General features: G+C 42.4%; 1 protein-coding gene across 3 annotated transcripts in view; it reads left to right on the top strand.

Annotated features, from left to right (window-relative positions):
• LOC139735743 (uncharacterized) overlaps positions 1 to 16,214 on the top strand; it is a 47,501-nt gene extending 31,287 nt beyond the window's left edge. Inside the window, exons 3-7 of one of the 3 annotated variants that reach the window (XM_071646493.1) lie at positions 1,264 to 1,410; positions 6,058 to 6,134; positions 11,257 to 11,304; positions 12,216 to 12,334; positions 14,711 to 16,214. In XM_071646493.1, coding sequence (XP_071502594.1) covers positions 1,264 to 1,410; positions 6,058 to 6,134; positions 11,257 to 11,304; positions 12,216 to 12,334; positions 14,711 to 15,645 — 1,326 coding nt within the window. In that variant the 3' untranslated portion in view covers positions 15,646 to 16,214. Of the gene's footprint in view, positions 1 to 1,263; positions 1,411 to 6,057; positions 6,135 to 11,256; positions 11,329 to 12,215; positions 12,335 to 14,710 lie in introns of all 3 variants that reach the window. The other 2 variants (XM_071646492.1, XM_071646494.1) reach the window with 2 other exon arrangements.
• The last annotated feature ends 1,349 nt before the right edge of the window (positions 16,215 to 17,563 follow it).

Below are 17,563 nucleotides of genomic sequence, written 5' to 3'. Positions count from 1 at the left end.
TTGGTGAAAAGTGTTGACGATTTTCGCAGCTTTGACAATCGGGTTGGGTCGTGGGCAGCCATCGGGGGGCGCTAGATTTAACTGGCAGTGTCTTGCCAAGTGTCGCATTTGGCGCTGTGCGAATAGCGTCTAAAACCAGGCCAAATATGGGCGAGCTGTGATGCGAAGGCGATGAACCGACAGGTTTCGGGTTTTCACACCTCTCTTCTCCAGTCTGTGTCACTCCTCATAGGTGTTTAGCTTGGAATAACACACCGAGTGCTCGCTAGTACAGAGCTAGAAACGTTAACGTTTGATTTTCGTTTGTTATTGTTGTTGTTGTCGCTGCTAATGTCTGCTCTGCAGCGCTAAGAACCACACACACGAAAGTAACTTTCCCCAGTCCTTAGTATAGACACCAACTAAAACAGCAACAACAAAGTCGCAGAAGTTCAACCAAGGAGGTATTCTCTCATACCTCCTTGGTTCAACCACCATAATTGGATGTAACAGATTTGCAGTTGTACGATGAAATTAAGTGCACCTTTGGGATGATGAAAATTAATGGTTTGCCCATTTCCGTCACAGAGACGAGCTTTTAATTGTGCTGCTAAACCGTTTTCAGTATCATCCACCCTGCATACATATGATATATAATACCAAAAACAGTTTTGGCACGAGTTCTTGTCACCACCTCTACACGTCTCATAGCGGCTAACCGCGACAAGACTTGTGGGCGAGAATTTTTTTTTAAATAGAGCGCCCCCAATCGACGACAAGCAGTACACGTTACAGAGTTCAAGTTCGTTTGCCACGGAGTTTCCGTTAGTCGAGATCAACGCTGCAGGTAGCGTGATGATGTCCCTTCATAAGCCTGTCCCTTCATAAGCCAGGCAGGTTGGCTGTGACATGTATGGTACGCACATTGTCCTTGTTACGTTGCTAGAACATCTCAATGGGTGTGGAAAAATTTGCAAAAACAAAAACAAAACAAAAACAAAAACAAAAACAAAAAAACAGAGACAAACCGCTCCCCGTACTTCAACAAAATTAGCACAATTTGAGCAAAACACGTAAGGCTTCTTCTTGTGTCGGTTGACTGACATATAACTAACGGGCTAATCAGCTGAGTTTACAAACCCAATCCCTGCATGACGTGTGTAGTGCAAGCATAAACTGCCCATTCTTTCGTACTCTCAACCTTCATATTTGATATATTGAATTCAATGAATATAAATATTTTCTATATCACTATTTTTTCTCTCTCTTGTCACATCTTGATAGACGATCCTGAATTCGATGCATAAATACCAACCTCGTTTCCACATCGTCAAAGCCAACGACATCCTCAAGCTGCCCTGGAGTCAATTTCGGACGTTCGTCTTCAGAGAGAACGAGTTTATCGCTGTCACGGCTTATCAGAACGAAAAGGTGAGAAGAATGTTAGCCCACTTTCATTTCATCTTTCTTCTCTATTATTTTGTGTCTCGACATGGTAATCTACTTCACGCGTACGTGTGTCTTTTTGATTAGTTGTGTGAATTCGGCTTCTCTCCCCACCCCCGAAATTATACACAAAAAGTGTTAATATTGCAATATTAAAGGTGTGTATATATTGTTATTCTAGGCATCAGTTCGATCTGGTGTAGTTCTGTGGTGACATCGAGAGCTAAAATTTTGTGAAAATGACTCGAGATAGGCCTATTACTACTTATTCAGAACAAGTTCATTTCATATAATGCACACATGCAGACACATACTGATATGTATAGTTAGAGAAAATATCGGCTTGATTTACTGTTAGCGGGTGTGCGTGAATACAAATCATGCTATTCTTGAAGCAATCCTCAATTTATCTAATCTACATGCTCTGTCCTTCTTCCAATGATTAAAGCAAAACGGAAATGCATTGTACGAATGTACTGGTACTCAGATCATGTTATTTGTCTGCCAACATTTAATGTTGACTCCGAAATGCCAGTATACGTTTCCAATCAACAAACGCGTACATTTCAGTAACGTCCTGTATTCAAAATGCCAGCTTAGAGATATCACGGGTGTGTTTCGCATTCTCATAATCTCAATTCATGCAAAATCAAACCACTATTGCATTTTATTCGCTGTTGCAATTTACACTGCTTCTTATGTATGTTATGAGAATGTAGACCGAGACCACCACTAACCCCATTATTCATATTACATATAATAGGAAATATTACATTAAGAGCAAAAAGAATAACGAGAAATGATAATCTTTTTATGTGTTTTTTGTCATAACATAGCCGAATTTTCACAAATATAGATAAATAGAAATAAATAGATAATTATGTTTTATAAGATCAGACAAAATTATTTGTCATTCTCGTTTAATACCGTCGCCATTTACTTTCCATGATAGTAATATTAACAGAAAAAGAATATTATGTCAAGTGTATGTTCACGCAATCAATAATGGTTTGTGCTTAGTGTATGTTTCCAGGGTTGTTGTTTTTTTTTTCAGTTGTACCGTAAATTCAGCTATTTATTGATGAAAATTTAAATAGTGTCCTGATGCAAAGGATGTGTGATGCGGATGGTTTTTCTGGTGTTTCGTTAGTTTGTTGTTAAATCACCAGTGCTAATCGTGCCAACTGTAACTGAAAAGGGAATAAATGTGTCTTACTGGTCAAGATATTACGCACAAGTCGGTCAATGAGCGTGGTGTGAATTTCGTCTTGTGTAAAGATGCGTGGGATACTGCGCCATGGTGATACACTGTAATGATAGGGGGTTTACGAAGGCGAGTAAAATTAAGGAGGAAGGGGAAAGAAAAAAAAAGATTCTGCGTTCGCTGAACTGGCATCGAGGTGAAAAAGAAAAATGACACTCGGCGTTTTGTGGGTCCGTCATTATTGGATGTTATTGCGTCCAATCATAATCTTTTGCCTTCTGGTTACAAGCGTTATTGTTGGATTACTGATTCTTCCTGCTGCTGCCCAAGAGCCTCTTGCTCAGTCACGGGTTGCATATTTTCTTTCCAGCCAGCGATGATGGATTCCACTGTTCCAATTACTATCGTCGTCCTTCTTTGAGCACTTCGAGAACGAAATTGAAAAATGGATTTCGAGCATCGCGTCACGACGAGCGTGATACGGTTTTAGTAGATTTTAATTTCCCTCTCTTTGCGAGCTCTCATACCGTCCTACCAGCACCAGCGACGGTTTCTCCCCTCCGACGCCACCGGGCTTAGCGGTCGACGCCCACTGTGTCATTTGTCCAAACCTCCAAGACTAACCCTGGCTCTGAAATATATGAGAGGCGTCTTCTCTTAGCGCGCTTTTTTTCATCTTCTAGCAGTGAGGTGGGACATGAGATGTCCATGGCTCTTTCTCCACTGGCGTCGAGTCCGCCGACGGTCTGGATGGAGAAACCCGCGGGTCTCAAACTTACCTTTGACTTGAGGGAATGAGAAAAAAAAATTCTGATGATAAGCCTGAAAGTCAACCCATGAAAATTTAAAAGGGGATATATGCAGCATATCCTTCCTTAAAAAAAAAAACCTCTGTTAGATGTCGTAGGCCAAATTGCCTCCATTTTATTAAGCGCTTCTCTCTCCCCGCTCGACTTCGATGCAGTGCAGCGCGTGGGCGAACCTCAGAAAAGGGCTTTGTGACACCGAAATAATCCCTGGGTGAGGATTAGGGGGTTGGTGCGATTTGTCTATTCTAAGCACTTTCTTCATATCCCACGTCGAAGGAGGATAAACAGTGGTAATTTGCGGCTGTGCCCCTTTTTGCCACAGTATTTTGAAAATTGCAGGGGAGAAATTTGATTTGTTTTTTAGTCGGGGAGTCATATCGTCTTCCTCGCCATCAGACATTAAGGGTACACTCTTGTGCTTCTGTCAGCTGGGAAGGTGATGCAATCTCGAGTTTTCTCGAGGATACAACGCCTCGATTCGGATCCGGCGAGATGGGAAGAGATTTGGCTTGATGCAGTTCTTATCGATCTGTGTCCCGCGTCGGCCGCGGCAAATTACAGAATGATGACTAGCTCGCCACCCCTCTTATTAGTTATGTATTATGCAGGTAGCAGATTTATCAGTAAACATTATTTTACGAGGGTAATGAAGGAACGAAGGGAGGGGGAAAGAGTGCGAAACGGGAGGATAGAAAGATTTGCGTGGAATCTTGACTCATCTGGATGTCGAAATGTTATCAATCCAATTCATCAGACTAAATTTTTACTCGAGATGATAAGGGCTCGTGTATAAGCTAACCTGCCTTCTCTCTTTACCGGTAAAGGGGAGGGGAAAGGGGGGGGGGGGGGTTGAGGCGATGTTGAGTTCAGCGATATATATTACCATGGAAACGCGACCCTTATTATTGCACCGTCCTGATAAGTCATTTCCCCTGATAAATTTCGCCAAGGGGAAAAATACTGATGCCACCTCGTCGCCTCTCTTTATACGCAAATGCAGGTTGTGTGGAGTCGATCCCCGGGCTCATTAGATTAGTATGCAGGCTGGGGTGTCGGTTGCCTTTTAAAGGCGACTATTTGTGTAATGACGCGCACAAGCTCCCGCGCTGCTAAATTGTCACACCATTTTTCTCCCAAACACCCATTTACCGGGCATGTTGATCACACTTGTGAGTGACGGAGCTCATTACGATGTGGCCCGGCTCCGAAGACGTTAACGCGAAACGTGTTTATGACGCTGCCGACCGCTCCCCCACGCACCTTTTGCAGTCACCCCAGCACGGGCCGGGGCGCCTGACTAGAATCCACTCCCCTCCTCCCTAGCATCTCACCTTGTTCCTCTCGCTCCTCACCCTTACCTCCTCATCTATCTCCCAAGTCCCATTTCTCGAATTCATCTCTGCAGAGAGGTGGAAATTATTGCAAGTGTTGCGCGGGGACCGTGTTCATTACGAGAAGCAATTTTCTTCGAGGCGCGAGCCGTGCCATGTTCGTCGCACAATCGTGCCCGGCGACTCCCGGGCGTGATACCGTTCGTCTGTCCGCCCTAACACCTCCCTTCTCTCTAGCTTTCCCCTAGGGACAGAGTTTCCCGCCAAGCGTGTCAACCAGACATTACTTAGAATTCCAAACTCGATTGTATCTTCGACCGCGGCAAGTTTCCCGCCAAAAATGAGGGAAGATTAAAGCGCTCATCGAACGCTTCGATGATAGAACGGAAGAGTTGTTGTGGTTGTTTTCTCTAGAGCGAGGGAGGAGGGGTAGACAAACGTCTCACATTATGAGATATTGAAATGTCCTACCATGCCCTCTCATATTGGTACTGCTTGTTTGTACCGTAATCACGTTTTTCGATTAAACTTCGAAGCTGTCTTTTCCACAGTGATGAACTGCCCAAACACGAAATGCTTCTGTGTTTCTCACCAGCGCGCGCACCTTTTATGGTTATAAATTCATTGCATCGAACACGTGTGATCTCGGTGTAATCATTCCGCGCGCTCACGTTAGGCGGACAAACTATGTATGTTCTGCGGTTTTTTTCCTGTTGGGAGTAGCGTAACACCTCTGGCGGCAGGCGCAAGATTTGGTGGCATCTTGGGCACTGTTTCCCCTCCCACGTAATTCGGCGATGGAAAATTGAAAATGCGATTGGATTTCATGAGATAATGGCCATAAGGGACCTCTTTCAAAGTATCTCCACTCTTTATGCGTATGAATATACTATTATCTTTTTTTTTTCTTGCTGTTTTCAATCATTGTGGACCTACAACCTGAATATTTTGTGGTGATTCTAGAAGCGAATCGTGATTTGTTGCTTCAATTAAAGTGTTAGCCGTGTACACGATATCACGCATAACTTGGAAAATACAGTCAACAATATCGTCTTTACTATTTTTTCCCCGAATTAGCGTTTTGTTATGCTTGTATACGGTATGATACCGTGCAAAGTTGATTCTTGTAGCATACTACTAATACTACTATTTTCGAGTACGTAATTCCGCCTAACCCTCACTTAGCACGCGATTTTAAATTTCTGTTGACGTTGTGTGCAACCATATTGCCAATGAGTTCATGCAAACTATTTATTTATCTACTTATTTTTACTTTTTCTTGTCACAGATCACGCAGCTCAAGATTGACCACAACCCGTTCGCCAAAGGTTTCCGGGACTCAGGTGCCGGAAAGCGGGAAAAGAGGTGAGCAGTTGTCATCAAATAACAATAGTTTACTACGCTGCACCATAAGAATATACACTTTTTGTTTTCGGGAAAATTATATATATATATATATATATATATATATATATATATATATATATATATATATATTGTATAAAGTGAGCTGGGAATTAGCGATTCCTTCATTGCAGTAAACACGTTATCGTACACTTTGCTTAAAACATTGTAGTCCTTATTAAAGAGACATCGTATTAATAATTCCAGTAAATCTACAGGAAAATCCCCTTCGGAAAATAATGATGCCAGTAAGTTGGTGCAGAAATCGATTCCCGCAACGAGATTTTGAAATGCGCAGGTTTGAAGCGCAAGCACTGCCCAGGCGTTTGGAAATTATTGGTTAATCGGATGATCGCCGATATTGGCTTGATTACAACAGGTGTTTATTACACTAATCCTCGTGATGCAGCAGTGCTCAAGAGAAGTCCTTGGATTCTTGAATAGCTCAGACGAGTTAGCCATTAGGCAATCCCGTTTTCGTCACCGTGAATATACAGGAAATTGGCAGCGGCTAGTTGGCATGGAGTGCAAAGAAGTATGGATACATCTGGTGGAAATTTGCAGCCATTCGTTTAAAGAGCGACACGATGGTTGCGGACTCTGATTGTAATATCGAGAGGACGAGAAAGTTTGATCGAAAACGAAGCGTAAAGAATTTAAAAAAATAGCAGAATGCAAACCGATGTGTAATTTCAAAGATTAAGCTGTGTCAAAGAGTGGCGGGTTTTTATTGTTGGCATACAGTCAGTCTCATCTGGGCTTAGATTGGATTATTCCTCTCATCATGAATGGCAACAAAACGTACTAGATGTCGATAGTACCCTAATACTTTCGTCCTGGTAAGGTTCAAGTTAACAAGGGTGTGGTCACGTACATCTTGGAAGCTTCTACTCCTCCTTACCTTACAATTTGTTTCGATAGTTTCCATTCAACGATATTTTCATATTCTTAGCCAATCTCACTGTATTTCCTTTCAAATGAAATGACCGCCGTTTAATGGGAGCAATCATAATCCGAATCACTTATTTCCAGTTAGTTTGAATATCATTATCATGGGGCATCATACGGCGTACGCTGACGCCTCAAACCCCAAACTCTCCTTGGATACTCCGAAGTGACAAACATTGCATTTTATTATGTCACGGGGAGGACCCCATGCATATACTTTCTCCGTCTCATCACCATTATTATTGCCGAATCCATTCACGGAGCATCTCTTAATAGAAGCCGCTATGAATCAGCAGACTTTGGTGTTACTCGCACGGTCTCTAATCACGCCATTAACAAGGGTTGTTTAATTTAATCATTTCCTTCCCCATCCGCATGTTTTAATTCCCTCATTGACATTATCGCAGCCTCTTGGATCGGTCACTAGGCGAGTTCTCCCGAAAAAGGCGCGCTTTTGTTAACTCGTGCGTGCTATGCCATTCGCGTTTTCCCGCCAGCATATACAGCAGAGCGTATTAAAGTTTATTGGGATCTTTATGATGCTGTACATCAATGCGAAACGGCGGCATACGACTCGTTCAAATTCAACTTTCGGAAAATAAAAAGAACGAATCAAGGCGGTTAACAGCCTTTAAGAACTGAGGACGTATAGGTCAAACGCGAAAGGTTGATCACCTCACGATCAAGGAAGGCGCATAGAAGTTCGCAAAGACACTCTCACAACAGCCATCATATTTTGGAATGTACTTTCATGGCGTCATTAAGATGTTCAAAGAGAAAAGAAGGACGCAACCACAAAAAGAACAAGAAAAAACAAACCAACAAAGCAAAAGAAAGGACGTTAAAAAGTACATTGAAGGGGAACGAACTGTCGGAATCTTGCGATGCGATTACGTAATACCGCCCCCTTCTTATTCATTCTCGCCCCTGGCATAGCAGCGTTGTAGATGGACGAGGACACGGACTTCAAATTGGCAACATGCGTATCCACCTGTATCATCTTAGGATGAGTCTAAATCAAAATATTTTACATTATTCAGAGACATTAGATACGTCATGATCGAGAGTCAGTCCCCCCCCCCCCCCCCCCCCTTGCGATTTCAAGGCAGTTGCTGCTGTACATGAATCATGTTTTTGTCCCTTTCACCTCCTTTCTGGAGAACTGACCTTCTAAGAAGCTTCACCTACCTGTGTTTTAGCACGGGATTGTCCTCGGTGTCACATGTTTGTAAGGGTCATGTGACCAATAATATAAGTGCAGTCGTTGTCAGCAGCTGCCCGTAATATTCTTCGGAGCCATCAGGCGCGATGTGATGGCACCAACCGAACGAGCTGCTATCGCTCTGTGCGCTCACACCTCTCGACATGCGAACTCAATGCGATTTGGTTGCATGGAGAGTATCCCTTACAGTGCACTTTTATGCATGTATTACCCATGAGTACTAATTATTGTCTAGCAGGTTAGGCTGGTAACCTTATCAAAAGTGCAAATCCTTGTGACGCAACCTCACGTCACATTACACTACATTTACGTCGCCATTAAACCACACATAACGCTCTCTCCATTTCTTTATGTAATAATGCGAAAGAATGCTTCCATTGATACGTCAGCTGTGCATCAACAATTATTACCATTCAATCATGAGTATTAATCTTAGACTTTGAAAATCGCATTTAATGTGTGTTATGAAGACATCAGATACAAGAAACTTTGTCTCTCTCGCTATCTGTCTGTTTCATAAGCATCTATCCATCCATCCATCCATCTATCTATCTATCTATCTATCTATCTATTTATCTATCAATCTATCTATCTATCTATTCATCTATATATTTATCTATCTATCTATTCATCTATCTATCTATCTATCTATCTATCTATTTATCTATCTATCTACCTATCTATCTATCTATCTATTCATCTATCTATCTATCTATTCATCTATCTATCTATCTATCTATTCATCTATCTATCTATCTATTCATCTATCTATCTATCTATCTATTCATCTATCTATCTATCTATCTATTCATCTATCTATCTATCTATTCATCTATCTATCTATCTATCTATCTATTCATCTATCTATCTATCTATTCATCTATCTATCTATCTATCTATCTATCTATCTATCTATAAATCTATCTATCTATTTATCTATTTATCTATACATTCATTTACCTCTCGCTTTCTTTTCATTGTTCTTTGGCGCTTGTGGGTTTTTTTTTCCTAAGCTACACTCTACTGCAAAGTTACTTTGTTACAATTTTGTTGAAGATAAAACATCGTAGAAAGAAATGCATATTTCACAGCCCTGTTTATGGTAAACGTCCAAGTGGTGAAACTTATAGAGGAAATAAGCAAAATTATGTAATTTATTAGAGACGTGGGTTCGAGAGAGTAGTATTTCACTTCGATTCCAAATCCTTCATTGTTTTGTGCCAAAAACATCAACTGGGGTGTATAATTAATCATTTTCGGAAAGTACAATATACACGATTTTCCTGTAGAAACGTCACGCATATTACATTATTACACATTTTCAAGTAGGAACATTTGTAGAATGTCGAAGATTAAAAAAATGATCAAATCAGTCTCCACATTGCTTTGTGTGGATTTACAACAAGCAGAAGTTTTACAAATTCGCCTTGGCTACCACGTGATCGAAATGATTGTTTCGACATCCATGTGGCATTATCAATGTGTAAACTTTCTTTTGACTTGTAAAGAGTGTTGTTTATTATACGATGTGCTCAAACTTTCTTTTTGAGTTGCTATTATGATTATTGGTTTCATCCATGACATATATGTGAGATCAATTTTCTAGAGAAAAAAAAGTTACCATAAAAGTTCCTGCTCTTAAACATGACCACTCGCACGATCTCTACAACACATGGTGGCGGAAGACTTTTGCAGTATATATGCTGGTACAATATACGTACACTGACGATTTTTTTTTCCTTCATGTTATGATTTTTTTTCCTGTTTCAAATACTAACACAATTTTCCAATGAAAAATTATTCCGCATGTATAATAATCAGTCACCTGCTTCTAAGATAAACGTTACCCTCATAATGCGCAAATGTGCCATACTTCCTGAGGTCCATCAGTTTATGTAAATAATTATTGATGATCACCTCCAGAACAATGCCATAACATTTTAAAAAAATGGTAATTTTCAAGGTAATCGTGGAGTAGATTAGATTACCTCTACACGAACATCAGAAGATAGGGGCAGTATATTTTTTTCTTTCGTTTTTTTTTGTTGCAGATCAGCAAGTGAGTTTGATAATCTTTACAGTATTTTATGATGGGTACTGCAAGATATCACGTTGTGTGGAGTAATGATTTTTGTCTCTTGGTTCGTTTTTTTTAGGGGGCGGGGTGGTGGTCGTAAAGACAATGAAACGTGTTGCAGATGTGAAGTGAGGTACCGCACCCTCCGAGAATTAAAATTGATATAAAGATCACGGTCACGATGTAATTGTAATAATGTAGGAGGGAAGGGAGTCTGCGAGTCTGGCGGACGCATTAACTGCTTGATTACAAAATTTGAACAAAGAACCATTATTCATTCTTTGCACTCATCTGTTTGTTTTATTTTGTTTCCATACTTTCATGTTAATTTTCTGATCGACCTGATCGGAAGCCGAAAACGCGCGTATTTTGATGACGAAGTGCATTTCTGTCTCAGAATGGGTGGAGTTCTGCTAAAAGCTGTCAGAAAGGGGAGATTGAAATAATTATTGTTTACAGTGGAAGGTTACAGGGAAAAACGATTTGATACCGGTCACAGCAAATGGTGGCGTGAGACCGTTCATTATTCTGAGAGAATTAATGGTTTTCGGTTTGTTCTTACAGTTATAAAATTGGCTAATATCCACTATCGCATCAATGAAAAGCTAGGGAATGAGGTTGTTGATACACTGTGCTTACATCAGGAAAACAGAATCTTTTATCATTCACTTACGCAAAATTGCATTCGTAGCTAAAGGAGTATAGGTAATGGTGCGCAGTGATGTTAGGCCACCATTTTGTATTCCTCGTATATGGGGGATACGACATGCGTTCTGAAACATATCCCGGCAAATTTTTCTCGCTATTCTTTTCATTTCGGTTTCTGTGATGGCAAGGGATGGTGTCGGAAGGGAGGGAGGCATATTCAGCCTAGGTGACACAAGGTACGTCGGGGGCAAGACACACACGTAAGTGGTGACGGGATGTAAAATATAAAGTTCAAAGCAAAGCTGGTGCACCATTTGGCGCTGGTGGCTCGTTCGCCTGTATCCAGTTTCGTTTTATCACTCGTGCAGGGTGTGGGGCTGACATCGGGGATGCTCATTTTCGCGTGTCAAGAGCCCATAAAGCAAATATGCTGTTACCACCGACTTGCAAAAACTCTGACGATTACATAGCTTTTCGGGACGATTACGATATTATGGCACTGTTATAATTCAAAACCTAATATCTGATCATGCATCAAGTGTGCATTTCAGGGCGTCACGTTTAATTGTTCGCCAAGGTACCATATCATTACGATCACAAGATTCTTTACAAAAATTGAAATCATATACGAGCAAGCTGTTTTCCATAAAGGTATATTGATGTGCAAGAAAAAAGAGCCAACAACTCCGTATAGGAAAGGATGTCCTTGAGAAATAATGTCGCAAATGATGTATTTACTCATGGATTCCGTTATTATGAAATGGAACATAGATAAAAAGTACAGGCAACATAACTATTTCCATGCCTTGATTTTTCATTTTTGTTCAAACTTTTTCACTCCTCTCTCAGCCGCATTCGGTCCATTCATTTGCAGCGTTTGTCAAGCTGTGTCATTTTTCATCAGTTGTAATTTACATTCAGTATCACGTGACTTGTAAAGATACGCGATCTCATGAATTAGATATATGACGAAGACTAAGGAGTAATGCTACCTTTGATCCCTTTCCCTCAAAGAGAAAACACTGACCTGTTAATGATGTTATCTATTTTGATAGATGCAACCTTTGACCTCGTAAACTAATGACCCATTTCACCATTACTCTCAACTCAATTTCTCTTCTTTTTCTCTCCATTCAATCTCGTGCAGGAAATACATCGGTGCTACGGGTACCTACGAAGCCGACACTCGCGACCCCGACGAACTCCAGAGTGACGGCGAGAACGACTCCGCTGAAGTCAGCACGACCAGTCACGATAAGCACGAAGGTACGATTACGACGCCGATAGCGGTGTAACTCTAGCTCGTCCGGTTTGCGATTAAAAGGGTATAATAATCTTCCTATACACAATCTATCGTGAAAAACCGATAAATTTTCATGAGTACATCGACGATATGATATGCATCAGTTACTGGTATTGTTATTATCATTCAGACAGTGAACAACCTTCCTCAGATTGCATCAGCAGTGTACGCTTTGAATTGTATAATGTTGTATTCGATAATCAGTGCGTTTGTCACTCTTGTTTATTCTAACTGTGCATTTATTGTATGAAACTTGTTTTGCCCTATCAATGCAAACCATTGTAGTCTACGAATAATACTACTTCACTCTCATATTAGGCAAAACAGACCGATAAATAAATGGATGAATATGTATTGCCCTTTTAATCGCTAGTGGACAGGTGCTAGCAAGTACTAAAGACAATGTACTAAGTATACCTATTGAAAATTCCTTACTTCAAACAGAAAAAACACCTTTGTCAAGTGATAATGGTTAGAACTCAAATGAAGATTACTGTCTTACATGACATAATGACGTTTGTGAGCTTGCCAAAATAATGTTGTTGTTAGTTGTAGATATAAAAAGTTAAGATCACAGATCAGCAGACCTTTGCTTTCATGAAAGAAAAGATGTCAAATGACTGGCAAATGATGATCCATTTGTGTATATTGGTACTTTTGACTTTGGATTTACTGCTATAGCACTCGACGATTTCCCATAAACTCTGGTCCATGATCTTTACGGAAAAGGAAAGAAGTGTTGGAACTTGAGGTTGTGGAGGTACATTTTGCCCATTGTTGAAGAGTAAGCACCCACACATCCACAGATCGCATCTTCGTTACCATTGCTCATGTATTGATTGAAGTTCTACCCTTGCATCAAACCTAGAATGTAATGAGGAATACGTCATCAATTAGAACGTCTACGTCACTAATACACAGCGCCATGAGGAGTAGAGTATATCTCTCGAAATCATCTCCTTTATTGACATGTAAGCGTCTTAGTCAGGTCAAGACAATGGGTCAAAAAAGAGATAGGGAAAGCAAAATCAGGCGGTTTCTTCATCTTCTTCCCTCTTTTTTTTTTCTGGCCAAACCAGTCGTCTGTCCCCAACAAAATGCCGGCAGTGTATACACATATTATCTGACTGTTGAAGAAATGTGGCGACTTAAGATCAATGTTTGCGAATCTAGGCTCCCGGCTCCGCGCTCAGTTTGCGAGGGTTAAGAAACTCTAGGAGGGGATTGAGATGGAGGGGGAGAGAGGGAGAGAGGGAGAGGGAAAGATGATGAGGAAGACGGAGAAAGAGAGAGCAAATTGGAGGGGAGGAGGAGGAGGAAAAAATACATGGACAGGCTGTGTAGGGGGGACTTCTCTCCGTAGCCAGAGAGGCGGCAGGATGCTACGCTCCTCCGACACGGAAGACGTAACAAAATGCCCGCCAATTCATCATCACATGTAGGGCGCGGGGACGAGGGTATGAATGAGGTGGTAATGTGACGTGGAGGTTGGACGAGGGGAGGAGAGAGGGAGGGAGGGAGCGGGGCAAGACGACCAAGATGGAAAGAGAAAGAGGGGGAGAGAGAGAGAGAGAGATGGGGTAAGAGATGGCAAGAGGGAGGTTGGGATGGGGTGTAACCGGGGAAAACGTACCGGAATCCTCCTCCCGGTTTTGTCCGGGTTTGTGAGGAATCGCGTAAACTTGAGCTCATTCATCACCCGGGAAAGCCCGCGGTGATTTTCACAACTCCTGACTCTAGCACTGACAAATAGATAGAAGCGAGACACTCTTTGATGATATACATAGCACACACACACACACACACACACACACACACACTATGTGTACACACACATACTCACACACACACACACACACACACACACAGACACACACACAACCCTCACACACTCACGGTCACGAATTTCTTCGCGTGTGGCGATGTATCGCCACCACTGGTTATTATTTTTTCTCCAATTTTGAGTGATAGGCACCACTTCCTGTTGATATTAATGAGTTATTTTTTTCCCCTCGAGATGCACGATAATGTATATTTTAGGAAGCCCCAAATGAGAGATATCAGCAAAACTTGAGGTTGTCACGAATTGTGCGACATCGCCAAGCGATGAGACTGGATGGGCGACTGGAAGGCGCGCAACGTTGTGTGTTTTGCACCTAGCGTGAAATTTTCTCGCCAGCTAATCGTCCTCAAAGAATGTTTGAGATATGATTTATAACGGGTGTCTCTCTCTCTCTCCCTTCTCTTCAAATCTTCCCCCTCTCTCTCCACCTCTCTTCCTCTCTATCTCCCGATCTCTTCCTTCTATGCTTTTTCTTCTTTAATTTGTCACCTGACAGGTCATTCATCACATGAATTGGCTCGGCTAGCCAGTGAGGGTCGGCTGAACGGTCCGAGTCTGAGCAAGTGTAAACCTGGCGACACGAAGGAAGCAGCTCACGCCAGCACCAAGGAGGACGTTGAGATGCGTGATGAGAGTAAGGAGCAGGAGAGGCGGATTGATGGTAAACACAGATTAAGTCAGGAGGACATCGGCTGCGACAAGAAAACCGATGGCGAGCGATCAGACTCTCGCAAGAGTGACGGCCCCAACTCGCGCCTATCCCCCACCGGCCTCCACCTCGGCTCGGCCGGCTCCTCCTTTTCCTCGCTGCACGGGTCGCACCCACCGGTTGTCACTCCGATCTACCCCACGCCCCAGCAACTATTCCTGAACCCACACGCCCTCCACGGGGCGGTGCCCGGCTTAGGGGCCATGCACCACATGCTACCCCTTGCCACCTCGTCCTCCCATTCACCTGGACACCACAGTTACCTGGACGCGCACCCTTTCGCATTGGGCGCAGCTCATGCCTCTGGACTTCTTGCATCGCAAGGGGGCGCGGCCAGCTTTGGTAATCTGTATTCCGACGCGGCTGCTCTGAGCTCTGTGTATGCCAGCAACCCGTGTACTAGTGCAATATTAAATGGACATCCACGATTAAGATTCTCGCCCTATCCTCTACCAGTGACTAGCACTACCATGGTAACCACGGCCAACCCACTAGCCACGCCCCTCCCCTACGAAAGCGCGTTACATTCTTCACTGTCATCATTCGGCGCCAGCTCGCTGCTAACAGCTGCCTCGGCGTCAACGTCGCCAACATCGTCATCATCGTCACTTCCAACCAGCAAAGACGTCCCGACATCGCCGGCGACATCGGTCAGCGCTGCCACCAACGAACTCCAGAGCATACAGAGAATGGTGAGCGGGCTCGACAAAACCCCGAAATGACTCGCAGCAGAAACAGACCGTCATAAACATGTATCCTCTATAACACCACGAATGTTACCTTGAAGGCAAACAAATGAAATGAACCTTGTTGTCGATTGCTTCTAACACAGCTTTCGCCATTCAATCATTTTATGTCGTCTGCTCAGCTCGGACAGTGTAGCACGACGTTGCCGCTTTGACAACATTAGTGATTTATAGGAATACATCAACGGTTTACTAAACCGTTTTCTGCATTAAAAACACTCAGGGTTCATTTTTTTTTTCTTTGGTGCAAAGTGTGGGGCGAGGAAGTCCCTGCATAGGCGGCGCAAACGACAGCTGAAGTGTGCGAGAAAATTATGTGAGCTGCCGCGCTTTGGTGACAGCGGGACGCCAGCCACGCAGTCACGTGATCAGTGAGTCGGAATACGAAGTGCGAGAAGATGTGGGGCAGTGTATTCATGTAATTAAGGCATCATGGTCATCTTTGCCGTGTAATTATATATGAAGGCACCGGTGAGGGCTCTTCACACACGCAGGAGGGGCGAGTTCAGCCAATATCTCGGAACTCCTAAGCTCCCCGCGTGTCAAGCCAGAACAGAGCTAATCCGTCATCGTGAAACAAGCACTTCCTTTGTTTGTTTGTTTTCAACTGCAATTTCATTCTCAATATTTCTTGATTCGAGCGGACATGTGTTCGGGGGGCAATTTCGCGTAGCCGCGAGTTCGCCACACACACTGGGCAACTATCAAGGGTTTTCTCGGCGTGTATGTAGCCGGGTCGCGGGCTGTTGAAGGAGGTTGTAAATTGTCAAATCTCTATTGGCATTTTTTTTTTATCACGTCCATAAGGAAGGTACTGTTCTCCCTTTTACATGACCCGACATTTGGACAGTGTTTAGATCAATATTTCACGGAAGTGTCAAAGGCTAGCTTAAGCGTTACCTCGTATTCTGCCAGTTCTTTCCTCATTCTTGTCCAAGTCTCGTATGAATTGTGTTCATCGGACTCTTAGATTCATTTTTCTATACAGGGTAGCAGGGAATCCAACGACACACAAGTCGATTCTGTAGCTTGATTCGTCGTAGCTTTCCAGTTTTATTCATTTAAGCGTCTAATAATGCAAAAATATGATTAATGGGTGACAGGTATTAGGTTCAGTAAATTGTGACGTTAACAGAAGCTGTGAATGTGGATGTGGTGTTGAATGTAGTCATACTGTACGATCAAGGTATACGTCTCGTCAAACCCGGGATACCACGGGACTTGGAGCGTAGGTCACATGATTAGCAAAGACCACCATGTTCAATTGCCATGGCAACCATTTACATCCTATGGACCACATTGAAACACAAAAACAAAGACAAGATGCACGTTACATCTCGCTGAAAGCAGGTACCACTTGTTACTTGCAGATGCTGGGTGTAATGAAGAAAGAAATGCTACAAACAAAAAGATTAATTGCATTAACCAGAACGAGAAATACACGTTGTTCTGAGCTTGTGAAAGGGAGGGTTTATATTCTTGTTGCAAAGTGATGACTCAATCACTCGTCATGCCTACTTTCAAAAGATACCGTGTCATTATGAATGTGGTTTTAAAACGATATTGTGGCGAAGGATCTTCGTTGGTCTCATGAAAAGAAAATACGATTTTTTTCTTTCTTAACAATGCGCGGTGACAACCATGTGAAGAAAGCTATTCATATTGTACAATGATATATAACGATAGTCAGGATGTACATTTTATATGAGAGGAAAAATTTTGACTGTACAAATGATTGTTTTTTTGAGCTGTCTGTATTCTCTCCATCTCTTAGCATTGTCTCTGTCGTTGTGTATGTGTGTGGTAATTTTATTACTGATGCATTGTGTTCCTCTGTTTCTATCTCCATAACGCACATGGAAGAGAATGTTAAAAAGAACAGATTATAGACTTC

The sequence above is a fragment of the Diadema antillarum genome, unplaced genomic scaffold, assembly GCF_040938485.1.
Source record: "Diadema antillarum isolate AM-2024a unplaced genomic scaffold, OU_Dant_1.0 seq00000597_RagTag, whole genome shotgun sequence".
NCBI classification, from domain to species: domain Eukaryota; kingdom Metazoa; phylum Echinodermata; class Echinoidea; order Diadematoida; family Diadematidae; genus Diadema; species Diadema antillarum.
The sequence above is the reverse complement of the archived record's forward strand: the minus strand, read 5'-3'. Positions and strand labels throughout refer to the sequence as shown.